Source organism: Caretta caretta, chromosome 8, assembly GCF_965140235.1.
Source record: "Caretta caretta isolate rCarCar2 chromosome 8, rCarCar1.hap1, whole genome shotgun sequence".
Classification (NCBI taxonomy): Eukaryota; Metazoa; Chordata; order Testudines; family Cheloniidae; genus Caretta; species Caretta caretta.
Window position 1 is genome coordinate 15,930,357 of NC_134213.1, and position 27,189 is coordinate 15,957,545.

General features: G+C 39.4%; 2 protein-coding genes across 6 annotated transcripts in view; one reads left to right on the forward strand and one right to left on the reverse strand.

The window, feature by feature from the left end:
- Positions 1 to 316: 316 nt before the first annotated feature.
- LEAP2 (liver enriched antimicrobial peptide 2) lies at positions 317 to 2,898 on the forward strand. The gene is made up of 3 exons (XM_048860113.2): positions 317 to 451; positions 968 to 1,107; positions 2,627 to 2,898. The coding sequence occupies exons 1-3, from the start codon at positions 395 to 397 to the stop codon at positions 2,661 to 2,663; spliced, it is 234 nt and encodes a 77-aa protein (XP_048716070.1). The 5' UTR covers positions 317 to 394; the 3' UTR covers positions 2,664 to 2,898.
- Positions 2,899 to 4,351: 1,453 nt separating this feature from the next.
- Positions 4,352 to 27,189, reverse strand: part of AFF4 (ALF transcription elongation factor 4) — a 78,084-nt gene continuing 55,246 nt past the window's right edge. For 3 of the 5 annotated variants that reach the window (XM_075131309.1, XM_075131310.1, XM_075131308.1), the window contains 13 exons: positions 27,078 to 27,115; positions 26,522 to 26,684; positions 24,972 to 25,886; positions 22,265 to 22,353; positions 20,156 to 20,393; positions 17,800 to 17,897; positions 15,969 to 16,032; positions 15,690 to 15,826; positions 15,152 to 15,265; positions 13,218 to 13,311; positions 11,973 to 12,016; positions 10,430 to 10,650; positions 4,352 to 9,763 (listed from right to left, as the gene is read on the reverse strand). In XM_075131309.1, coding sequence (XP_074987410.1) covers positions 9,645 to 9,763; positions 10,430 to 10,650; positions 11,973 to 12,016; positions 13,218 to 13,311; positions 15,152 to 15,265; positions 15,690 to 15,826; positions 15,969 to 16,032; positions 17,800 to 17,897; positions 20,156 to 20,393; positions 22,265 to 22,353; positions 24,972 to 25,886; positions 26,522 to 26,684; positions 27,078 to 27,115 — 2,334 coding nt within the window. In that variant the 3' untranslated portion in view covers positions 4,352 to 9,644. The remainder of the gene's footprint in view (positions 9,764 to 10,429; positions 10,651 to 11,972; positions 12,017 to 13,217; positions 13,312 to 15,151; positions 15,266 to 15,689; positions 15,827 to 15,968; positions 16,033 to 17,799; positions 17,898 to 20,155; positions 20,394 to 22,264; positions 22,354 to 24,971; positions 25,887 to 26,521; positions 26,685 to 27,077; positions 27,116 to 27,189) is intronic. The other 2 variants (XM_075131312.1, XM_075131311.1) reach the window with 1 other exon arrangement.

Here is a 27,189-nt window from a genome sequence, read left to right on the forward strand (position 1 = left end):
CCATGGAAGTGAAAAGGTTACACCTCTAGCTCCCCAGCGAATACACTGGGGCCACTAAAGCCAGCCACCCTTTCTGCAGGCAGGTACGCAGCCTTAGGTTTAAAAAAAGTAACAGTTTGTATGATCAGTTTCCCCACATACTAAGTAAACGTGCAAGAAAAGTAAATATAGTTTGTCAGATAGACCGACCTTGAACTAGGTGACTTTAGTAGACATTAACTTATTACATTTCTCCTGGTCTCCAAGACGAACTTTGTCCCTGTGACAACTGGCAGCTGATGCAAGGATAGGGAATTGAGCCTATAAAAGTCTAGCTGAAAGGTTTGGAAAATTCACTCAGGAGTCCACCACCTTCCACGAATGCTACTAGCAATTGGCAGCCTATCCAAAGAAGATGCAGTGTTTGAAAGTTATAGCTGTCTTACTACTTTGTGCAGCCCTACTCAGCCAGGTAAGAGCAGAAGGAAACATTTTCATTTAAATGGTCAGGCAATTACTAAGATGAAAGTTTGTGTGCTTACATGCATAAAATGCTGAACAGTATTTAGAGTTAATGGCAGTGTGTGTCTCAGTTACTTCAGCAAGTGAAGGCAGCACAAGCCAGTGGTCTGAGGGCAGCAGGAACCAGAAACTCTAGAGCTATTATCTCAGTTCTAACACGGACAGTGTCAGTTTAGGCCAGTAATTTAGTGCGTCTGCCTCAGTCTCTTCACCTATGAATGAGGATGGCTACTTCCGTCCCATGAGTACTGGAGCGCCTTAGTTACTTTTGATATAGAACTTTACAAACATACCAAGCAATAAGAATGTTTCAATAAGAATGTTATAATCTGACTGCCAAATGAGGCATCTGTAAATAAGTTATTTGCTGAGACAGGTATTTGAAGTCCATTAAACCCAAGCTCGGACTAACTGTGGCAGGAAGCCACCGTTCCTTCATGACAATTGTATTTCAATCTTGTTTCAGGTACACTGTGCTTCCTTGCATCATCCAAGCTCTCAGCTAACAAGGCAAAGGAGGATGACACCTTTCTGGAGAGGGATTTCCCTCAGACCCATAGGAGCCAAATGCAGGGACGACAGTGAATGCGTCTCTATGCTATGCAGGTAAAACTACTCATTCCCACATGTTTAAGGGAAGGATAAAGGCACAGGAATGTTTCACACCAGTGTACAGGGGGAATTTTCACTGAATTATCCAATACTTGAGATGAAATTTATACAGTACAGAAAGAATAGATGCAGCAAGGGTTGGAACAATAGATTCAGACATTTTTCAAAATTAATTTTCTTAGTGCAAACTGCATGCAGAACCGTTCCTAGGAGTTCTATGGAGATTGGCAATGTCTTTTTTTTTTTACTCTGCGCTACAAAGATTATATATTTTCTAATAAAGATGTTGCAATTTAGAAGTGCTGGGCCCAGGATATTAGAGAGACAAGGGGGGGGAGTGAGGTAATATCTTTTATTGGCCCAACTTCTGATGGTGAAAGACAAGCTTTTGAGCTACACGGAGCTCTTCTTCAGGACTGGGAAAGGTACTCAGTGGCACAGCTAAATACAAAGTGGAACAGATTGTTTAGCATAAGTAGTTAACACATTCTAAGGGACGATTCTTGCAGGACAGACTTAAGTGATGACTGCTTTTTAGCTTTAAAAATCAATCCCCCTTCAAGCAGGTGGTGTCATTAAAAAGCAGTATCTCACAATAAAGGATAGACATTTTAATTTAGATGAGACAGATAAGGAGCTCAGAAGTCTGAATGTGAATTAGTCTACATTACTAGACACAAACAGAACAGGGCCTCTCTGCTGCCCTCCCTTTCCCATTTCCTCCAACTACGTCTAAACAAAGACACCGAAAACCAAACTACTACTAAATAACTGAAGACAGACTCCTATGGGAGAGCCCAGGCTGGTGGCAATATGCCCAGCACCCTACACCCCCAATCTAGGAAGAGATGGGTATAGTGCTTTGGCAGTGCACACTGCATTCACAGTGGGAAGTGAATAGAAAGGATATCTTTTAGTAGATAATAGAAGTCAAATTGTTATTTTAGATGCATTTGTGACAGGTTGTTTTAGACTACAGTTTAACAAAACTGGTATGTTACCCCTCAGCCTTTCAGAGACGCAAGAGCAGGTACAGAAAGATGCATATAGCAATAAAAAGGGATTTCCACTACGCAGTAATGCATTCAGCATTATCAGGGGTGTAGTCAAAGGACAGGCAGGTGTTCTTGAGCCAGTGTGCAAAGCAATAAAGCAAAGCCACCAAGCAAGGCAAACCAAACCTTGTGCATTTCATCTGCCGAGGAACTGATTTCAGGTCATCACTTTTTACAATACATTTTTGAAAGAAGACTGCCCTAGAAATCAAAACAATCCCTCCCTGCCAGTGTGTGTCACTGATAGCATCATTATTCCCTAAAACGTGCTTTCAGGATGTGCTGAAGTAAGATTTGAGAACTACTGAAAGAGTACACACCAGATTTACTTTAAATTCTAGTTACAGAGAGAGCTAAACCAAATGAACCATGCTATGTGCATGTGTACACTGGGCTGAGACCTACATAACTACGTCAGCCCAGGCCTTTAATGATTAATACTATGTCCTTTTTTGCAGGAAGACTCGCTGTTCCCTAAGAATTTCCCGTGAGTGAGCTGTCACTAAGAAGAAAATATTGTTACCTCTTACAACGTTCAACCTTATATATAAAATATTTATTAACTATTCTTAAGTTAGGACACTTTGAATTATGCAATAGCATATATTTAGTATTTTTCAGAAAAACGTGATATATGAAATGATGTAGGGCATTTCATGAAAGTTGAAAGCATGCACTGGTCTAGACTGCACCTTCTGATGACAAGCTCAATAAAAGACCTTGCATCTTAGTAGCTTTTTTTTTTAAAAAAAATTGTTCACATTTTATGTTTTTCTATATGATAAACAAAGATTTGTATTTAGCAAACAGACTTGCTCTGTCTTGTGTCTAATGAACAAAAAGTCACAGTGGAGGGTGCAAGCTGGGGAGGCATTCCCGAAAGAGCGGGGGCAGGCAAACTTTTTGGCCTGAGAGCCACAATCAGGTTTCCGAAATTGTATGGAGGGCCAGTTAGGGGAGGCTGTGCCTCCTCAAACAGCCAGGCATGACCCAGCCCCCGCCCGCTATCCGACCCCACCACCCCTCCCTGTCCCCTAACCACCCCCGCTGGCCCATCCAACCCCTCCTCTCACTCCTGACTGCCCCCCGCAGGACTTCTGCCCCATCCAACCACCCCTTCTCCCTGACCTCCCCTGGAACCCCTGCCCCTGACTGCCCCCCGCCACCCCATTCAACCCCCCCCTTCCTGATTGCCCCCCAGGACCCTGCCCCCCTTCAACCCCGCTGTTCCCTACCCTCTGACCATCCCGACCCCTATCCACACCTCCCTGCCCCCTGACCACCACTCCTAACTCCCCTGCCCTCTATCCAACCCCTCTGCTCTCTGCCCCATTACTGCACGGCCTGGAGCACCCATGGCTGGTGGTGCGACAGCCGCGCCGCCCAGAGCACCATGCTGCCCGGCTGGAGCCAGCCACGCCACTGCACGGCACAGAGTACCAGGTCAGCCTGCGGCTCTCCAGCTGCGCTGCCCGGCAAGAGCTCGCAGCCCCACCCCCGCCCAGAGCATTGCGCCAGCAGTGCAGTGAGCTGAGGCTGCAGGGGAGGGGCTGGGAGCTAGCCTCCCGGGCCAGGATCTCAGGGGCTGGGCAGGAGGGTCCTGCAGGCCAGATGTGTCCCCCGGGCCGTAGTTTGCCCACCTCTGCGAACGTGTTAATGTGCAGCTGGACTATGGACATTTTACCCTTTGGCCTGGTGAGCGAATAAACCAATCATCTCTCCTCCCACTGATACCAGCCAACAGTTCACAGGCAAGCAGCCCTTCTGAGAAAGGGAACAGAGTGAGCAATCTTATTAAACAAGAACCTCAAAACAGCAGATTCCTTCAATACTCCAGTGTTCCCCACCGTATTTGGAAGAAAACAAACCTATTGCTACCAAACTGCTCAAATCAAGTAAGAGCAAGTTTAACTGAGTAACTACTTCAGGTTTGATCAGATTAATTTTAAGTATTTCAGTGACTATCACGTTTGCATGCTAATCAACAGGGCTGAAAGAAACAAGACCACTTCCACTGAATCAAGTGAAATATCAAAATAAGTCTCGTGCCACCTGCATAACAGATACTCTTCTCCCTTGTCATGCATGGCAACAGGTAGATATTGCGAGGGCGTGAGGACCCCAGAGAACTGAGCTGGAAGATGGAATACCCCTGAGGAGGAACCCTACACAAGATACAAGCACAGTGTTTATAAAGTTTAATACAGAAAATCTATTTGATATTTATTAAACTTAGTTTCTCCAGTTACAGTTTTGCATTGTACAAAGCATTTTAATGACACAGTAGTTAAAAAGATCTTTACAAATTGAAATGTGATACCCTTTTCTCCAAATATTTTAATTGCCATAAATTTGTTTAAAAATACACATTAAACGCATGTTTCAGACACTAAACTTTCTATAATCTCAATACCACAAAATACATTGAATATACTATACAGATGTGGAAAAATCTAGTTAGTATATAATACTTTGCTCACCATTAACAGCTTTATTACGTGAAATGCACATACTGACTTAGAAATCCTAATTTTGAGCCTCAAAGTACCCTTTGAAATTTCATATGTATTGCAACAAATAAAATCACAGTTTTTTTGTTTTTTTGTAAGTTTTGGTTGAAGACCGATGCCTAGAAACAAAATGTAAGACATGGACTTGTCATGTACAAAGCATAGGATAGAGACATCCCATCATTAACAGTACCTTTCTGCATGATTAACAAGGGCTTTGAAGTGGTAGGTTAAAAGTTACCCTCCCCTGCCCTACCCAACCCTCCTCAAAAGAAAACACAACCCTTCTTCACCAAATAATAATAATTTCAAATAAGATAAAGGATCTTTAATAAATATATAAGCACTTTATCCTCCATATACAAAATTTCTTCAAACCATTTAAAAGGGGGACAAGATACAGACGTCAGTCACTGTGCTTGAAAAAGTCATGTCTGGTCCTTGTAGTTGAACTTTAAGATATTTAATGCCAATGCAGCCAACAAATATGGGCTACAATACTTGTGTACCTAACTGCATGATTTCCTACGGTTATATCTAAAAAATTCAAGACCGGGAACATTTCATTCCAATTTGCCAGTATTGACTCCATTAATAAATATGGAGTTACATCAATTGGAATGGATGCGTTTCTGTTAAGTTTCCAGATGGAATTAAAGCAGGTAAAAAAGTTTACATGTGGATAGCCTATATAAACTATCCTGAAGCAGCACTTCAAACTGCTCAACATAGTGTATTCAATTTAATCTCAGCTGAATATTGGAATAGAGAAAGAGCTAATGCTGTCATTCTCTAAGACTGTTCTATGAACTGGCCAGGCTCATTGCTCTAGCATCCTCAATAATTTTCACTATGAGACAAGAATCTAGTTTTATTTTTATAGCTACCCCCGCTCTTTCCTCCTAACACTGCTATGTTTAAATGGCATCACAGACAAAACTCCTTCAAAAATAATGTGATTTGACATGATTCTTTTTGTACTTCCATCTCCAGGAAATCAGTCCTCTTAGAATAGTCTGTGTTTGTCTAACAGAGTTGCTTAGCAAAAGCTTTGGCACCTCTTTGTTTAAAGATATCTAAGATTAGCTTTGTGTTGGAAATATACAGCTTTCCATAATACTGATTCACTAGACCTAAAGTAATTCAATCCTCAACCTAAATATTTATGAAATATTTGTTAGGGCGCTAACCAATGATTTGGAAGTTACTTGCTCCCCAATGGGTAAATTAATTCAAACTTGACTTGCTCAGGCCCTTCTGTAACTGTTTTAATATAAACACTGCAATGACAGTAAATTTTTCTGCTAGGGTAAACAAAATATTAAATAAAGCAAAGGTAGTCTCTTTCTACTAGTTTGGCAAAAACTACACAGTTGCATGCCTAAGGATTTATTTCACTTGCCCCAGGCAAGTATGAAATTATATTCATAAAGTACTGACTCTCTATATGTTGGGGTCATTCATAAATACATTTTAGGGTGTTTTTTTTTTTAAATCACAGCAATCAAGCCTCAGCAATCTAAAAGAATATACATTGCACTCCTGTATAATATCAAGATTCATCACCAGTAAGAAGGTGATTCAGCACTCAGTTTAATAAATAATATATCAATATAATCAGTTGCACTATAATCTAAAAACAAGTATAACATACTTTGGACAGACTGAGTTCATATATATATATATATATACATATATATACACACACATATATATTAAAGACACATACAATACAAATTGCATACTGCCATCAAAGACAAAAAAGAGCCATCCAATGTGCTCTAATATTTCAAATCAAAATAAATCATGGGTTATTTTGTTCTGGTGTCCTGTAGGCTCATTTACAATTATAAATGATGCAACTTGTCATTTCGGAATCTGAAAATTTGACCGCAAATTCAAAATAGTTTTCATGTCTGAGCAAGCCTAGTCTGATTATTAAGCCTTTTTAAAAATTTTTTTAAAAAAAGGTTCACCACTGGGAGGACTGGGGTGGGTGTGGAGGGATGAATAAAAACTACAACACTGATGTTTGTTAAAATATAACCATATAGGGAACCCTTAGTATCAGGAGTTAAGGATTCCTTCATGGTAAGACACTGTGCAACTTGCATTAGCACTCAAATGACATGCGTTTCCCACATTGCTGCTTAAAGGTTAAAAAAGGACAGGTTTTGTTAGCCTGCATTTTGACAGAGAGATGGACGCTTATGAGCGATTTTCATTTTGTTTTAGCTACTCTATCAGGCAAAATAAAATTCTCTCTCTCTCTCTCTGAAGCAACGGGTAAATCTCAAGTTAGATATGCTTTTGGAGTTGTCAAACTGAGTTTAATCCATTTGAAATGGCCTAAGTCGATGGAGGAGTTTGTTTTTTTAACAAGACCTGTGTATATGTCTTACACAGATAGAAAACCTGGGACAATACTCCAGAAGGATTTCACCAGAACGTATACTATTTAGGCAGGCCTCTACCTGCCAGTTCAGGTCCCCATTTTGACAGACTGTAAAGAGTCTTCTAGATTTTTTTAGACAAACATTTAGAATCCATTGGTCTGGAGCTAAGGAATACACTAAACTGGTCTCTTGAAAAATATACCACGCAAAGATACTGATGAGACTCTAGTTAAGAAAAAATAATATTCCCAGAGATGAGACCATTACTGCCTACATCAACGGTAACTGTGCACATAACGGAGCAAGCTAGAAACAGCCATGCCGGCTACTGCAGCCTTATACAAAAATAAAATTAAAAAAAAAAATACAAACAATGCAGCTTCTAAGAAGGTATTTTTATATAGCGTCAAAAGTGTGCTAGGCACTTTAGAGTATTACAAAGGAAAAAGAGTTGACAGTGTCCCATTAACCAAGATGCACAGTTTGAGAGTAAAGAAAGTTCCATCTCTAATAGCGAACACAGAGAAACTAACTTACATTGTGACTCAAATAAAAAGGGTACTCAAACAGACCTGAATGTAGGCTGAAGTATAATGGGGAAAGTCATAGGTTGAATGTCTCCATTTGTATGTAGCAAACTTTTCTGGAAGTACAAATAATGTTGGAACACATAGGAAGCTCTACGAATATGCAGCTACAGTTTAGTCAAGTTACTAATTTGCAAAACTTTTTAACTCTTAAAGCCCATAGGACATACTGCAGTACTAAGTAGCGTAGAATTCTATTCCTTCTTTTGAGGTTGCCATCATTTTGGCACTTACACAACTACACACAAATTTAGTGCAATAATTTTTCTGAACATGCACGTTCACATCTGGTACAGAATAAGGGGGCAATGGGAAATAAAAACAAAGCAGCATTCCATAATACCACTCTAAATGGTTCAGAGTTTGACTCTTTAAAAGGAGACCACTGTAACAGGAAGTCAGTTTCTATGACACACACTAGGATGTTGAAAAAGAAATGGAATTTTACCAAAAGTACTGCAGAAGACCAACTCCATACAGTATACATGGTCCTGCTGTAAAACTTCATCTTGTAAACAGTTCATAAAATCTTCATCTAAAAGTAAGGCATAAGGCACACCAGACATGATGGGGCACTAAGCAATATTGAAAGAAATATAATTTTTAACCTTTTACTCAGACAACAACAACCTTATGTGGAAAGGTACTTTGGATTACAACTTCTTAAAAGCAGCCACTTGGAACTCAATGCAGGATTCTTGTTGCACCAACATACTTCTAAAGTGAATATTCTGCTCCCCTAAAACATCTAACATTAACGGGGGCCTCCATTAACATGGGGCTAAACAGAAGTTTTAAATAAATTCTACATCAGAACAGTTTCACAATGTCCCTGTGAAAGATGTGCTCTGCACCTCACAATGGCCATTATCACGTGATAGCGTCCATCAATTAGCAGACCCCAAAAAGGAAAAGATGGATCTTTTTATCACTTTTTATGATTTTTGGTTTCCCAGTCAATGGAAATGATACAAACAGCTCTAATAGGAATTATTTATCTGTTCTTTCAACTGTTCAGTTGGCTGCTTCAGTAAGCATCAAATAACGACAAACAAGGAGACAAAACTTGTTTTAAATGGAGATATAAAAAAAGCACAAGATTGTCCATTTATGAAACATTTCCAGTATGCACCTATCAGAGACTGAAGCTCATTCTCACACCACTTCCATATTGCATTAAATGCAAGTTTACTGTAATGTTTTGTGATTGCTATAGTGTTAACCAAGTGTTCTGAAATTGTATTGAAAAAACAATCCAAGTTAGACATAACTAAATATCTTTCCATATACATCTCTTATATTTTCATTTAAACTGAAATATCTTAATGTGTAGAAGAATATCTCTGGAACTTTTCTCAAAATTTAGTACAAATTCTGCAATAATAAAACTGTACTTATTTAAGATTTGAGTCATAGGCATTAGGCATGAAAACCATGGTGTCCCTACACTTTAGAACCTAACAACCCTTATTTTCTTTTACAAGCACCACCACCACAAGACATTACAGAGTAACAAGCTCACGCAGTACTTAAATAAAGTGTCTACATTTAATCTCCGCTAAGTACTTGATGGGTAAGTTTATAGGAAAAAATAGCTAAGTCTTAAAAGAGCCCATAACTGGGCTTTGTAAAAATTTTTAAAAACAAATGAAAATAAATAGGATTTAAAACTGATTAGTTATGTATTATTGACTGGAATTCCAATCTCAATGCAGAGCAGTGAAGCCATATCTTAATATGTAGCCAATTTTAAAATATTTAAATAACTTAAAAATGAGAATACTGAAGAAGTCCATTAACATGATGTGGTTTGGGGTTAAACACACAGAGGAGGATGGGAGAGGTGAAAGCATTCCTTGCTTTTAGTGTCAACTAAGCAATGTGTTATGGCAGTCTTCCTTATTGACATGACACAGTGTTGTGGAGAAAATCAGAGGCAGCAAGAAAAGTGTGTTCTACTTTTGATTCCTTCAGTTCAAGATATCACTTAGCATCCAGACGCAACCAATGTAATCCCTGTCGGGTGTAACGCACTAGGTCTGTCATGATGCTCGAATTAAAGATCAGAGGGCCCATAACTTTATCCAGTTCAGCAAAGAACTCTAGAATGACAAGAAAACAAATCAAACTATGCACACACACTCACATTGACTTCCCTTTGGAGAATGTGGTACTGAGGAGGAATCCACCTATGACATACTAACAAATATTACACATCTCTCACAAACACCACCAGGGGAGAGAGAAGAGGTGGAAAGAGGTGAAAATGGTACAGGAATGAAAGGGAAAAAAGGTTTCTTTCCATTTATTGTTTTAGAGACAATTTCCAATAGAAAACTAAACATTTTTGCAATAAAATGATTGATAGGAACAGATGGAAAAGGGTTTGCACTGAAGTTAAACAGTCTCAGAAGTGGTGAGTTCCCTCTCAAACAAATTTGCATATTCATTAAATACATTTTTAGAAATGGAAATCTGAGTCCATCATTGTAAACTGTAAGTTACATCAAGTCCCAAAAATTATATCTGGCTATATATTGCCAGTGTGAGGCTTATTTATACCATTCAGAATCAAGATCATAGGAGAAGTCTGAGATATTACTGAAATTCTAAGGCACTAATAATCCATCTTTCCCTACAGCAAAACACCAGCTGACAAAACATCCCTGGTGTACTATTAGCAGATTCTCTCAATGTGAAAGATCTATTAGCATTTATGGCACAATTCAGCACATTTCATTTTACAGTCAGATTCTGCCAAGTCTTACCTCTTTGCTCTTTAGAAAGCTGTTCAGCTTGGTCCCAAATTTCAGTGGCATAGAGAAAGTTGGATGTAACCTGGACATAGCTGGCTGCCATCTGGTGGATTCTCTGTGGAATAGTCACAGAAGAACTGCTCCCTGAAGGGTTGGTTGCCCCCGAAGAGTAATTCCCTGAATTCCCTGGAGATAGCTTCGGAGATACCGGAGATGGCATACCAACAGGTTTGCTAGTTAAAAAAAAAAAAAAAAAAAGCAAGATTTTTAAAATACAAAATGTAAATATATATATATATATATATGTATTCTGACACATCAAGCTGCATAATGTATTACTCTAGAATTTAAATATAAAAATCTGCAGTTTCCACGGTAAACATCTGATGAAGTGAGCTGTAGCTCACGAAAGCTCATGCTCAAATAAATTGGTTAGTCTCTAAGGTGCCACAAGTACTCCTTTTCTTTTTGCGAATACAGACTAACACGGCTGTTCCTCTGAAATCTAGAATTATAATAGTTTGTACTTCTATAGGACCTTCCATCCTTGGATCTCTCTTTACCTACATTTAAGTAAAGAAACCAAGAAGTTTAAGTGACTTGTCCAAGGTCACATGAAGTCTGCATCAGAGCTGGGAACAGCATCCAAAGCTTTGAGTTCTGTGGTTTAATCTTATGACCAAACTTCCTCACCATTTAATTTCATCATTTTATAGAGGAATGTTTAATAAATGTAAGTTAAGGAATGCACTTAAAAGAAACCTCTGAAAAAAATCAGAACCCCAAGAAAGGGCTATATTGCCATACATGTTAGATTTTCAAATTTTTAATAGGTTGAGAAATTTCAAATTTTAGAAGGTTACTTCAGATTTATATGTTCTCTGACTACACAGAACACAGATCAATACATCTAAATACTACTCCGAGGGTTTAAACAATACAAGCAAATTGCTCCCTATGTTTTCCCATGGAGGAGTTGTGTTTTGAATATATTATTGCAAGCTCAAATGGTTCCAGGCCAGGCATTTTAGGAAGTCTATTGTCCTCTTAATGCTGGGTGTGTACGTACGTGTGTACACAGAACCCATTAAAATTAGAGTTGTGTATTAATTCCATACAGGAGGCTACTGCAGTAAGGAGTTATTTAAAATCACGCTTGGAGTGCTTTCAAGGACAGAAGTGTTTTAAAACATTTATCTGAACAATTAAATGAACACATTTAACAGTTCATCCGACACATAGCTGAAGCCTGGATCCTTGCAACAGTACAACTGGCTAATGGGACTTCAGATAAAATTATATAACATGAGTAAACAGTGACTTTATAAACCTTGCATAGGCACTTTATTGTACATAAATTGAGATATAGGAAATAGTTTTCACTTTAATTGTTGAGAGTTTGGTTCTCACAGGAAAGATATCTAGCTAGTTTATCAATCAACCACTGAATTCAGCTCCTGCAGATTATTTTCTTCCATTCCCTGTCCCCACAAGATTTAAAATGTCTAAATCAAGAAGGAAAGTAGTTAAATGTACAAGTTACAAAGCTGCTTACCTTCCCATGCCAGGTGACGGTGCTTGAGAGTTATTATAGGAATTCTGTTTGGGAAAAATAAGTTTGCGGGGTGATTTCCAAGGGCATGTTAATTGCGTATTAAAACAGGTTTTTACAAATGGATACATTTCTTTGTGCCAAGCAAAAGTCTGAACCAGTATGGGAGAATCAAAGCACTTTAAATTTGGACAAAATATTCCATTTTACTGCTGACAAACTAAGGCACCAAGAATTCAAGTGATCTGTCTATGGTACATAGCAAGCCAGAAAGAGAGCTGGGATTAGAACTCAGGTCTCCTACTTAATTCCTTCCACTAACCACTAGACTATTGCCTCTGGTGGCAAGTTTCATATTTTTTCCAATCTTCACCTTTTAACAGCAATGTGAAAGCTGTTAACACTGGCATTGAGCAATTAGACTCTTTCCTCAAAAGACAGAAATTATATTAGCATGCTCTTCTCTTTTTAAAGCTAGGATTTCCAAAGAAGCCTACGAGCTTCCAAATAAGATGCCTAATTCCTATTGGCTCCTTGGAAAATCCCAGCCTAAATTCAGATTAAGCAATCTCATCCGAGTTTTAAATGCCCTGACCGAGTACCTCATCTGGAACAACCTAGATTCAAATAAGTGAGTAAAAGGAGGCTTTTTTTCAGCCTCTGGTAGGAGGCTTAAACCTGATCTAGATTTAAAACAGGTTTTTACTGAAAATTCTAGAAAGTCTCATGGAAGTATATGAAAGTTCAGGCAAGCTGGCTAAGAGCACTGTCTTTGGAACTTTGGTAAAGCTGTTAGATGAGCTAAAAATTATTTACTCAAAACACCAACTTCTGCAAATGTTGGAGAGCTGCAGTCATAAAATGTACCACTAGAAACAGAATTCCCTTAAGATCATACATGAAAGTGAAGGTTCAACTTTGTAATGTCTGCAGCCAGGAAGATGTACTTTTTATCCTCTCTAAAGGATAAACAATTCAGCAGATTTCAAAGCAGACAAAAGCTAGCTGAAATTATTATAAATGGAAAACTATTACACTAAGACCAGTAGGGTTATGACAACATTGTGGTCATGCTGCAGTAACAAAAAGAGTTCTAAAACACTGAACATGAGTTTACTTTAAGGGCCACATTTCCAGATAGGGGCATATCAAAGTACACGTGTAAGAGAAATCAGGAGAGTACCTTGGAATTTCCTTTTTTCTCTTTTTTTTTTTTAGAACTATCTCAGTAATATAGTAACTTTTTACCTTTAGATGTTCTGTCAGTGTTTTAGAGTATTTCAATGCACTCTCCTTCTTCAGCTTGAAAAGCCTTAAATATAACAGGGACTGGCATCGAAGACTGGGCAAAAAAAATGGCAACACGTTTAACAATGAGTGTGTGCTTACACAGTTCAATAATGCAAGTAAACAGCTAGCACCTGTGTGTTTTTCTAACACTCTCTGAGGTATGGAGTTGTAGTTTTGCCATCAATAGTAACAATGTTTAATTAGCCAGGGAAACTAAAGATAGTCTAAGCTTGAGCACAAGACTTCAGATATACACTTTTCACTGTCTTTACTTACATAACCAGAGTCTTGCTCACTGAATTGAGAATATAACTCTAAATCATCTCCTAGACTAGCAAATAAATTAAGCCCATTACACCAGGTTGTGCTGATACAACATGCAGAGTCTGACATCATATTTCCACCCCTCACACAACATCAAACTGATTCCTGTCTTCTCTGCACTCAGGAGCCTGAAGAATTTGGAGCGTTAGTAAGGTGATTTGTTGACATATACCCCAAGCTAACTAATCAGTAGGTGAGCACAAGATCTTTGGGCTCCCCATGTCTTCTACTGCTGCTTCTTTCAACCCTACGGGTCAGCGTGCAGTTCAGTGTCAAGGCCACCTTTACAAAGCAGAGGCTATAATCAGTGCTATAGCACCTTTATCTCTTAAGCAATAAACGTTGATATTCCTGTTTCCAGAAGAATCACTACATTATTTAATACAACCACTATGCTTTATGGAATATTTAGCTTTCAGAAAAAGAGATACAATGGCAGAGAAATATACATTTAACTTGACAGCAACACTGTCAATTTCTCATAACAGGAAAACTCCACATCCACGTTAAGTGTGAGCATGGAAGCAGAGCTACAGACACACTGATGCTGCAGCTTTAGTAACGTAGTCTAACTCTACTCAAAAATTCACGAGCACATAATAAGTAGTCCAAAAAACTGTCTGTTTTAACCACACATGCCTTTAATATTAAGCTTGTCATATCTATAGATCAGTCTTTTCACATTGCGTCCCTCTTATACCGGTCCACCCCCCGCAACCCAGGAGCAGGGCTGTGGCTTCCAGAGACATGGGCAGCAGTACGGGACGGAGGCTGGGGCTGGAACCACAGCTGGGCTGGGTGCCAGGAGCCAGGCAGCACTCCCTCCCAGGCCCCCATTGAGGCTGGCCTGGACAGACCCCACTGCTCCTCCCTAAAATGTTTCTCCATGCCCCCCTAGGAGAGCGCACCCAACAGTTTGGGGACCACTGCCATAGATGGATCAGACATGACAAGGAAATCGGACTCCCATCAAAAGTATTAGCTGACTGCTCACCTTTCTCTAAGTTGATAAGTGAGAAAGAAGAACAGGTTCTTGGCACTACTGACATCACTTTAGTGATAAAACCTAAACTAAACATTTTTTTTTGTCCTAAATGTATCCTTTTTATTCCCTCAATATTCAAATACACAGGAACGTTAATACCAGACATGAAAGGGAGAAGCTATGCTGGCTCTCATTATCTCAGGTAGTGGTCCCCAAACTTTTTACCTTGTGCCTTCCCTTAACCCATCTGCACACCCTTGGCCCCGGAGCCGGGACCAGAAGTGAGGCTCCAGCTCTGGGGGCCATAGCTGGGAGGGGAGGCAGGAGTGGAGCCTCGGCCAAGGGCCGTGACCAGGCAGCTGGGGCCAGCAGCCAGGGCCGGGAGCAGAGCTGGATGGCGCTCCCTCCCAACGCGGGCTGGCCCCGGCCCCAGCTGAGTCCCTCAGAACGTTCCTCCACACCCCCCGATTCTAAGGTTCCATGAAAACCTCAAATACCTTGGAGCACTGAACTTACAAATTCAGTTAAAAACGAAATAGTTAAAAATACCACTGTAAGTAACCTTTGGACACAGTGCACTCACTAATTTGACTCAAGATGTTTTACTACACCAAAATGTACGAACCAAAGCACTGCTAGCCTTTTATCTGCAGCCGTAGCATCTGGTGCCAAATAATTTTTCAGTTTCATAGTGTATCTGCAAACAAAGACATCAAGTAAATGTCAAATAAAATAAAGCGTGATGTTATTTATCAGTTGCCATTTCTCATTTAATATTCTTTTAAGAAAACTATTAAGGCTTAGTTCCAGCTGCCCTCATATTTTACCAGAGATCCATAGAGGATTTACTCAAAAGTCTGGATGAGGAAAGTTTTGGAACATTTTTTGTTTTTATGTTACAATTTGCACTAATATTAAGACTCTTAGATGAAAGGATTTAAAAGTCCTTTTAAAAAAACAACAACGTTAAGCCTCAAAATATGGATAAGGTGGGTAAATATTTTACAGATGAGAGATTGCAAGTATTGGTGGCAAAATCAAGAATAGAATCAGGGCACCTGCTCCCATTTCCCCAGCTCTGATCACTAGGCTTCACTTACTACTTGCTTTATAAAGCTTACTTGATTAATTCCACAGTTTCTGAATACATAGGGAACGGGGACTTGGATTCCTGAGCATTTTTCTCCAATGCATTCCCACATTCGATGAAAGACACTACAGCATCAAGATACAAAACAGCTTTCTCAAACCTGTCAGACTGAAGAGAATGAAACTTTAAAAACAAAAATATAGAGAAGTGGGAGAGAATTACAGCACTAGAGAAGAGTACAGGTTCAGAAGAGTTAAACCAACCTAACCTTATGTGCAACCACCTGATAGATGTTTTGGGTTCTACTTACCAATGCATCTGCATTGTGCTTTAACTTCTTTGCTTCTTGTAAATAATGATCAGCCGAGTACATCCTGCAAACAAACAGAAATTCTGAGTTTAATAAGATAAAAATTGAATCCCTTTCTGTGTGTCAAGCTTTATAACTATGGGATCTTTTGACATTGCTTATTCTTCCTTCCTCAAGTTACAGCACATATAATTTTTATCATAAAGACCTTTCGACAGTTAAATTTAGTTACTTCGGTTACTTCCAACTATTGTTTTAAGACCGCTAAGAGTCACTGGATTTAGCCAACTTATTCCACATTCCCTAGCCAAGCAAATCAGACATGTTAGCAAAGGTGTGAGCTATCTGACATGTCCTAGTGCAGAGCTCCCAGCCTGCAGATCAAAGAATAGTATTAACCAGATACGAAACTTTCAAAAGAAATCAAGACATGTTCAGATGGAGATTCCATTGTTATTTTTGAAGTTAGGTCACAGAAGCTGATTGTGGTATATGGCTCCATGTCCTAAAGCAAGCTCCAAAGAATAATTACAAGAGATCTTGAATTTTCTATTTTACTGTATTAAATGCTGTATTTGCAAGGTCATTGTCTAAAATCTGAATGAGACTGTCCAAACATGCAAATAGTTGGAGTTAATCATTCCCCTATTTCACCACAACATGAAGTACTGGGCACACCTGATTTCATTTAAAGTCAGTGTTTTATAACAGTTTATTTAAAAGTGAATCATACTCTCCTTTCTTAGAGGCACGAGTTGACACTATACAAGGAAAAAACATTTTTAAAAATCAGTTTACTGTAATGTAAAACCACAAATACTAAAATGCCTAATTATAATTATATGGTTATTGCATGGGTGTCACTGCAGAGCATAGTCAAAGCCACCCAGGTGCCCTAATTATGCATTTCCGTACCTTAATATATTTGGATTTCTTTTAAGTTTATCCTGAACTCAATTTCCTGGCTTTAACATATTTGGCTTGTGGATAACTATAACTTGCCTCTAACTACACATACGTGCTCCGAACTTCAACTCCATCATAACTTGATTTTGTCTGGCAATACATAGCAGAAGAAAAGCAAACCACTCCCATAATCAGGTTGTTTGCATATAGTCCTTTATGTTGGCCCCTAAAAGTACTTAATCCAGAAAGCAATAATTTTAAATCAACCTGGAATTAGCTGATAAAACTAGAATTGAGCCCCTGTCAAGAACACCCAAGAATTGCATGAAATATTTCATGAATGGATAATCTTGATGTGAATTTGGGATCATTTTTTACTGATTCACATTCTCCAAAATTTTTCAACTTTGATAATACAAGAACAAATGATTCCATGTTCCCACTTTTGTGAATCAGCAATTCCAGAGGCAGAGGATCCTCTCAATGACTGAGAGCAGTCACTGACCCAGGAGGTCAGGAGGGGAAGCCAACTCAGCCCCAAAGAGGACAGGCAGACTGGTCTGGTGGAACGTGAAGTGAGTCTGCAGAAAGGGAGATAGTATTTCTTAAAAATGGACACAGGACAATCACATACTGTCAGAGTCCACTGCTTGCTTGTTTCAGGCTGAATACGAATACACAAAGGAGGCTATGGCTCCTGGTAGTGGTTGAGACGTCTGCCAAAATTAGTGATACATGTGTCAGGCAGGCATACAATTACATGAACAGCTTGCAGGTCTCCAGAGAATAGTACTGTACATGCATGACAAAGAACATCCCCTATACATAGGAAGCTACTATACATTTTACAAGTTACACACTGAAATTAGTGCCCTGTTTAGGGAAGAGGAAATGTAATGTGCATGGCAACTCTCACTGCTCTCACCTGTCATCAAAAACAAGCTTTGCTCTTCGGGACTTTGAGCTGTCTGTAGCTGGGGTAGATGCAGGAGGGCAGTTTGATGAACTGTTTAGAACCTTTTCCTGAGAAGAAAAAAATTGCCACAATTAGTAATTATAAAAGCAGTTAGAAATCTGTTTTAAAAAGAAATGATTGTTCATTGCTTAAGTTCCTCCTGGTGGTCTCACACTTGTTAAATGCAAACTAGGTCAGCTTTGCAGCAGGTTAATTGCCATTCACATTTACCACTTATACATCATGACTTACAAAGGCTTCTCTCCTCATTGGTGCTACAACATATGTTGGGGGTGGAGCCAGACCAAGGATCAAGGAACCCTACCAGCTCCCTTACAAGCCCCCCCACTCTGATGGGCTAAATGGATCTCCTCTAGAACAAATCTGACAAAAGGTTTCAGGCACAACTGAATGCCCCTCCTCAATTTAGTAATGGCTAACATTCATGTTTTTACTCTCCTTCTAGAAGAGGTGCTGCATGTATTTTCTGCTTTTCTATTCCTTTTAGAAGAATCAACTCTGTAGCATGATTTTTGCTTTAATATTTCGGAAGTGGAGTGATCATTCTATTTTTCAAGCATTCAAAATGTGCAAGAAGCCTTCACAAAGAGACATGGCTCCTGCCCCCCAAAATCATACAACTTCAGCTCAACATGACATAGTAAGTGAGAGAGAAGGTGGGTGGAGTAATCTTGTATTTGACCAACTTCTGTTGGTAAGAGACAAACTTTCAAGTGCTTCAAAAAAACCAGCAATATATAATCTCCCTTCACCCACCACCAAAATGCAGCCACTTCAGAACAGAAATACAGCCAGCTGCAGCAAATGTTCAGTGGCACATAAGACTCTACTAATTTAAGACAGGAATTAAAACCAAATTAAACTATAAGGAGATAGTAATTACCAAATTAAAAAAAAATGGTCAGACTTGGCTCAGTGTTAATGCAGAGGAAAAAAAAGATGCCAGTAAATCTACAATATAATCCCCTATAGGCTCCTTGGAAGCCTCCCATGCATGCACTGACTAGACCAACCCTGCCTGCCTTACAAAATCTGATGAAATCAGCATCTGAGGTGGATGTCTGAGCTCCTAGTTTAGATATTTCACTCGTTTGCTATTCTTGACCACCAAGTTACATTTTTCTCAGTTCCTGTCTATTTGTTGTTTCAATCTGCACACTTGGCTGTTATGATTAGTTCCTCTGACTTTGCTTCAAACATTACTGAGGTTAGCAATTTAGAAGATTTGCCAAGTACTGCAACATACCAATTACATCCCTAATGCCTCATTAGCCTTTGAGCTTCTGTTTGCTGCAGAGGCCTCAAGACAAGATGGCACCAATACGCTACAATGCAATCCAGACCCTGTGAATTATAGTCACATTTTGCCTTTGACATATTACGTTCTTGCCAACTGATAGTACAGCAGTCAGTGAGAACTGCTTATCATACAGCTAGGTTTAATACCACCATGTTTTATCAGACATCCTCAGATGTTATGCACCATGCAATAGTATCCATTTATATAGGTGAGAGCAGGCAGAATCCCTAATTCCCTCTCCACACATACACACACAGAGACACAGTGTAATGCCACAAGAACTCAGTTTTTGCACAAGAATCTGCAATTTAGCAAACCTGAACTTCCTCCCAACCTATTAGTTTCTAGAGATTTTTCTTTGCAAAATCTCCTGTCCCACTCCATCTTCTCCCCCAACTCAAACATAAACCTTTTTATTCTCCTGATGGCAGCTAATCAGATCACCTGGCTTCCACACCAGATGAAGTCAGCAGACTAGCTCTGTAGCACTGTGAAGAGTCCTTCCCTGAAGCACACCCTCGGGGGTCAGGGAGAGGAGGATTGAACTGTCTTTTCCTTTATAGTCAGGATATACAATCTGCTAAAACCAAAATTGGCTCAATTATTTAACTGCATAAAAAATCATATCATATTGTTCCCCTATTTTACTTTTATATAAACAACTCTGAAAAATGTCACTGGAATCAAATTAAATGATTAATAAGCAACCTCTATAGTTAGAAGAGCACTAATCACATTTGTAAATTTAAGATTAGTACCAACCTACCCCCAGGATACTATGAATCTAATGAATAGCTACTGAGTTATTTTCCATTTACAGGCTTCCTTATGACCCAATTACTTGTGCACTACCACAGGGAGTAAACACCTTTAAAAACTAAATTACATTTAAGTTTAAAGTCAAAGCCTGACAAATTATTGCTTGGATTACACATTGACATGCCAGATTGCACACAGAGAAACAGTGAATATTAGAGGAAAGCATTTACAGAATAAATTCCTTACCTTGACTTCCTTGGCATTGCTAGAAGCCTTCCCTTCTGTCTTTTTTTGTTTGGAAGATGAGTTACTTTTACTGCTGCTGCTACTCTCCTTATTACTGTTGCTGCTTGATTTTAAGGAAGAAGATTGACTGACTGTTCTCTTCCGGGACCCATGATCTTGCTTGGGATCTTTCTGAAGGACAGGGGCCGCAGGAGAAGGGAGTAGGTCCTTCTCTTTACCTGCACTTTGCTTTGAAGACCTGCACAAAGTGAATAAGTACAGCTTATTTTCAGATACAGTGACAAGAATTATTTTTACCTAACATGACTGTATATGGGAATATTTATTTTTCACCTAATTTTTAATAACTGGCTTTTGGGCGAACCAGATTGAGCTTGTTTTTACCATCTGATCTTGTTCTGACTTGAAAAGGCAGCAGATTCTAGCCAGAAAACCACTTTTGTTCAACAAAACAAAACCCAACCTGTAATGTTAATGCCAATGTTTGTGCCAACCTGTCTATAGCACTGTTATGGTGGAGACTTTGTTCTGAATGTCTAGACTAAGATGGTATAGGCATGTATTCTATTTGCCCAACCACAAGGTAAAACTACCCTTAATTCAGTCATCCAGTAAATATGTATCACCTCCCCGCCTTGACTGTTTAAGGACTATTGTTGGCAATCAATGGCAAGCCTCGTGCTTGCTAGCCCATCTTCCAGTTGGGAAGATCAGGCATTTGGACAGCTATTTGCACATTAATTGCTCAAAGAAAAATTAAACACTTTTCATACCATTAATACAAAGAACATTTGGTTCCTTGCTGACAGAAGACAAATATCAGAGTAAGAATAAATTTAACAGTCCCAGCAGAGGAATCTGCAAATCAGTTTTACAGAGGCTCTGAAAAATCTTAATATTCATAACAGAACACAATGAAATTGAGTGTTACCCTGTGGTATGCAGTATTATTGTACCGTGTTGGTTCCAGAATATCAGAGACACAAGGTGGGTGAGGTAATATTTTCTAATGGTCCAATCAAAGGTATTACCTGACCTACCTTGTCTCTCTGTTACACTGTGGTAATTCAGAGTGGCCAAACAGGTTTCTTCAGATTATTCATTACAGTGGAATATGTGATCCAGTGCATAGTTATATATTTTTATTGTGTAATCTGAAGTAGCACATATTTTTAAGGAGTTGGAAAGAAAATCCACAAAAATGAACTTGCTACTGATTAAAAGTACACTAAGAACCTTGCTAATTTGCACTTTGACTCATTGAAAAATTAATTGTATGTGTGAATAAGATTGGAAGGCTTGTATTTTGCCAATTGTAGATTAGAACTAATCTATGGTGATCACAAATATAAATGTGGCCAATTTTTTTTTTTTAAAACAAATCTTTTTTTTTTTTTTTTTTTTACACAAATGATCCAGTAGTTGAAGCATGGGAGAAGAAGAAGTCAAGAGACCTGAGTTCTAATCCTGACGAATCACTGGCCTTTCTGCGTAATTTGGAAAAAAAAAATTTAAATCTTCTTGGTGCTGCAGTTTCCACATCTGCTGAATGGAGAATTAATCGCCCATTTTGCAAGGGGTGGATTAATTTGTGAGCGTGGTTAGGTGAAGTGCAGATTTGCTAAGTCTTACATATGTTAGTGTTATGCAGCTCACCTATTTTTAAACACTGCCCTGTGTTAAGGTAAAAATTAGGGAAAATTAGTCCCAGCAGGAAATAAACCCAGCCTGTTCCAACTCTTTATCAAAGGTAAATGCCCTTTGAACTAACTATTTTGTAATAATGAATTAAAGTTGTTAAATAATCCAACTGTTCTTTGTTAGGAGTGAACAGTGTCCCAGCGTGCCTGGTTCTGGGAAATACCAGCATACTGATTAGTTACTGTGAAAACCCCAAAGTCAAGGTAAAAGGGCAGAGTCTGAAGAGTGCTTGCACATGAAAGCTTACCCAGTGAGATGCAAACTGATTTTTTCCTTTGTAAATGGTGGCAAGCAGATACTTAGGGGGAGATTTTTAAGTACATATAGGGTGTTGCATGCCAATCTTCCCCTTAATGTATGCCAAGCCTTATAGACTTAAAACACAGCCAATTCTCCCCCTGCACTTACTCTCTATTGCTGGAGGTCTTGTGACCTGATGAAGACTTTTCTTCCAGTTTAGTTTTCTTGCCTTCACTGGCTCTGTTTTCGTCATCATTCTGAATAAAAGCAAGCACAAGAGAGCTATCAGGACAAAGTTTGATATTTACAGGTTAACCGTCCCTCATAATGTTTTATATTTGTTAAGACAATTTAGCAAACCTTTTACAACATATAGAACAGTAACACTACAGCAGATCTGAAAATAATTTCCTAAGGCATGGAGCCCATGCCTTAAGATAGTTGACCACAATGGAATTACTTGTCCCAAACAGAAGGCAGTAGTGTGTAGTGAATGGCAAATGATCTACCAGTAGAACCAGGAGTGAAATGTGGCTGCTGAAATTACTGAACTACTTAAAATATAAAACAAAAAAAATCTGGCTGAAATAAACTAGGTTAAGACAATCTACACCTCATTATTCTGATATATGAAGGTCTCCCAATAAGAGTAAGAAATTAATTTGGTTTTTAGTCAGACTATAGGGGATTAAAAAAAGCACTTTTTAAAAAAGCTTCATTAAACATTTGTCAGTATTACTTTTGATAACAGAGTTAATGCTTCATAAAATAGTGGACTGTAAAATCAAAAGGTTTTGAAAGTGAATTTCTAAACTACCTACACACTTTCATTAATCTTCAAATCTATCATACGCAGCAGAAGCAGAAAAACAAGCGTAAAATAATAATTCTAATGAACTAAGCTCAAGAATAGGGTCCAGTTAATAAATCTTACTGTAATGCAATCCAGTAATAGAATGCTCTTTGGCTACGAACAGCTATAACCCAGCACCCAAAGATCAACAAAACATGTAAGCAACTGACATTCATCAGCTGTTGGATATCTGAAGTGATTGTTGCAGAATTTCTCACACAGCCTGCCTCAGTATTTTGGGGTAGGCCTGAAAAATAGTTTGCCTCTCCCACTTGCCTCAGAAACACACTCATGTCCACCGTGACTGCACCACTAGGCATAGGGATGGTCTCAGGACTTGGAGGTAATTAGTGAGATTTGGGATACAGCCCAAGTTTAATTGGTCCCACCAAAGCCTTCTGTTCCTGATGTAGGAGCACAGCTCTTTATGCTGGTTTCTGTCCATAACAGCCATCTTTTTTGTTATATTGTTTTGCAAGGAACAACTGGCCAAATAAGAGGGGGGCCATTAGGTTTAAAGCTACTAGAGACTGAGTGCATTCAAGTGAGTGCTAGAACTTGTATAGTAGTGCTATAAAAACACCAAAGAACAACATCCTTGTAAAGTAGGTATTATCCCCATTTTTCAGACAAGAATCCTTTCCCCCTTAGTTTCATTGCTTGATGCAGGGCAAAGAGGTAATTTGAGCTGGAATAAGAATGGAGGAATCCATTTGTTTTCAGTCTCATGACAAGTTCACCAGACCATACTGCTTCTCACTCCAGGAGTGGCTGGAGATCATTTCTTGGTTGCTCAGCAGGGAAGCTGGCACAGTCGAAGGCAACTGTTTGGAAGGGAGCTTGCAGCAGCCTTTATGCCACCAGTGCCCCTTTGATATTGTGACGAATTGGGAGATATCTACATTATTCTTACATTATGTTTGACTTTGTTTCCTTATTCTATTTTCTACTGCTGCCCACTTGAAGTCAAAGAGCTGAGTCAGACCAGAGATAAGACAGAAAACTGCATGTACATGCCTTCGGAGCAGTTGAGAGAATAATGGGGCTATTGTTGGTATATGCTAAATATCAAGAGACATTGAATTGTTAAAAGATGCCCCTGGCAGAAAGGGGGTGTAAGTGGTCAGCATGTCCTGAAGCTGACACACACCTGGAAGAGAGGTAGGAGCAGGCACATTCCCTCAACAGGGCCTAGGCCAGGAGTAGTTAAGAATATGTCTACACTGTAAATGGGAGTGAACTTCCCAGCCTGGGCAGAAAGACTTGTGCTAGCTCAACTCGAACTAGCATGCTAAAAACAGAAGCGTGGATGTTATGGCTCCGGACAGGAGTAGTGGAAGTGCCCTGAAAGTGGGTGAGGTGGGGGTGGGGGGAGAGAGGAGGCAAAGACGCCCTCTGGGATTCTGAGAGGAGAGAGGGTAACAGAGCCAAGGCTCCAACCTGAGCCTGAACGTCTACACCACAGTTAAACAGCCCCATAGCTTGATCCCTGTGAGCCTAAATCAGCTGACAAAGGCCAGCTTGCTGTGTTTAACTGCAGTGTAGACATTCCCTTATGGCTCCAAATCAGGGCTTCTCAGTCCCCAAGGCCATGGATGATTTCACAGAATTGCAGGAATCACACATGGATGAAAACCCAATAAATCATTCAGTCCACTCTCCTATCAAGGATCCCTGCATTTTCCTAATAATTGAAAACATTACCAGGCAAAGGTCAGCATAATAGAGTTTTTGACAATCGGATGATTGAAACGTTAGTGCCAGTGCTGGTGGCAATAAGAAAAGGCTACCTACCCAACAATTCCACAAGAGTCTGAATTTCCCAGCATAAATTTCATCGTGAGCAATGAGAGTTACAATGCCAACCAGCTCTCACACAAACTCCAGTTCTCCCCCACCCACCCTGAAAGTCCCAGGAACCCAGAAGCCAGACAGATTCCCTTGCCACTGAGCTATCCATCTCACCTCAGTAGTTAGCCATCAAGAGATGGAGACTAGATAAGTTTTCAATTGATCACTTACCTTATGCTTCCTTTTGCCCTTGGTGGAATTTTTGTCTGAGACTGGTTTTTGGGACTCTCTTGTATGCTTCTCTGGTACATTTTTCTTCTCCACTTTGGGTGGGTCTGTGTCCTTGTAAGGCTTCCCTGGTATTCTTGATAAGAGGCTCAGGTCGATCTTCACAATAAGTGGGTATCGTTCATCTGGATCACTGAGTGGTGAAAGAAGTTCCTTCTCTTCCATAGGAGAGAACATTCTTTGCCGAAAAAAGCTGTCATCCTCCTCCATGGAAGATTTAACAGGAGTCCTATTGCTCTCAGAGTATTTGGGAGTTTGTGATGAAGGAGGCAGGCTCTCGTTTTCATCAGAATCAGAGGATGAGGTATCTGTTTCTATGAATTCCCTGGATTTCTGGGAAGGTTTGCTTGAAGCCTTATATTTCTTTTTCTCTGCTGTAGGCCGAGGAGAAGATTTGGGCTCCTTCTTTATGTTGGGTTTTCTAGAGCCCTTTGTGGCTGCCTTATGCCTGTTTGAGGGCATATTTGTTACCATGTCTACTGGGGTTTCGCTTTCTATTTTAAGCCCTCCTCTGGGCTCTTCAATAGCTGCCTTCTCTGCCTTCTTGGGCTGCTTTTTACCAACAGTCCTCCTCTGTATTGTGCTATCACTCTGTGCAGGTGACTTCTGCCTGCCACGACTGCTCTCCGATCCTTTTTGGGTGGTTTTGGAATCTCGCACAGGAGTGGAGGAAATGGATTCCTTAGACACACTTTGATCCGTATACCCATTCCCGGAGCTCTGATCTCGGCCATCTTTTTTGTAGCCTTGTGAAGATGGGATATTACTTTCCACAGAAGAAGCTGGTGACACTTTATGCGGATTCACTTTGTTCAACCAGTTGTCTAGTTGCCATTTGTTTGTTGGGGGTGGCTCAGGCTAAAAAAAGAGGGAGGAGTATTAAACACTATATATTTTCTTGCCCCATTTCACTCCAAAGGCTTCAATATTGTGTTGTACACCAAGGTAACAGCTATGCAGAAAGCAGACTGTGCTAATGAACAAAGTATGATGTGTTGGAATACAGTGTGGAAGCCACACATCTTATGCCTTCACAGAGCCTTGACAAACAATTGCTGGCAGAGGATGAGAGGCGCTACAGCGGATGCTGTTGGCCCAAGCACAGCATCATGGTGTGACCCAAAACGTTGTGCCATATCACAGTTACATCAATGACTAAATGGAAGTTAGTGCATAACATGCTTTAAGCTACTTTTTTCATTGTTGTAGTATTACTGTATAAGCATGTCTGACTCCCAAGCTTTCAGAGCCAAGTGGCACGAAGTACATGTCAAAGCCAAGTGCTAAATGTGTTTGTTTTTTTAAACAGTTCATTTAAAGAATCTGATAAACTGCCGCTGAAAATCATTCAAAAAGGTTTGTCAATTTTATGCTTTATTTAGCATCTTCTCAAACTATCGCTCTGTTCTTAACAGTCAAGATTGATGTGAAGATCATGGTACTCAGGGATTATTGTAGATGGATTATAACTCAAACCAGATATCAAAGCCTACCTCTGGAGATGCACTCTGGGATGGCTCATTAGCCTCACTGTCACTGGAACTACTTTCACTTTCAGAGTCAGATCCAGAACTGCTTTCAGATCCACTATGGCTGCTTGAGTCATCCCTGGAATTATCTGCTCCTTCACTATTATGCTGTGAAGGTTCAGAATTACTGGGGAAAGACAAAAAAGTAAAATAATCAAGACTATGTAATACACGCAAGTTTCACATAATTCTTTTTTGCAACAGAAAAATTAAGGTTTTGACGTCTTAATTATCCAGCAGAAAATTCTACATAATTGAGTACAGCAAATAGACTGGAAAATTACTTATCTAAACAATTGTGGCTTTATTTTTCAAGCTGTTAAGTATCTACATGTTGGAGGAGAAAAGCTGTTTAACCAATTATCAAGTTCTAATCACTTCTTGGGTTAGCACAAGCCAGATGTCTACAGTGTCAGACATGGATTTTTAGAGCAGTCAGATCAAATTAGGAAAACTCATCTGCTCAAGTGTCATTACGTCATTTGCTGTGAACTGCTAAAAATCAACTATAAATGCTTACCTTCCAGGTGTACTCCTTGGCACTATCTTATCAGAATCCTGTAATTAAAAAAAATAATAATAAAACCAGGGTGAGGAAGAAGCTTCCATAAATTACATTATGTATTGTGTAC

What these genes read in the sequence shown, in the direction of transcription:
- LEAP2 (XM_048860113.2), top strand. Translation starts at nt 395, where the DNA reads ATGCAGTGTTTGAAAGTTATAGCTGTCTTACTACTTTGTGCAGCCCTA. An exon ending in GTGCAGCCCTACTCAGCCAG is followed by an intron (nt 452 to 967) that starts GTAAGAGCAGAA and finishes ATCTTGTTTCAG; the next exon opens with GTACACTGTGCTTCCTTGCA. An exon ending in TGCGTCTCTATGCTATGCAG is followed by an intron (nt 1,108 to 2,626) that starts GTAAAACTACTC and finishes CCTTTTTTGCAG; the next exon opens with GAAGACTCGCTGTTCCCTAA.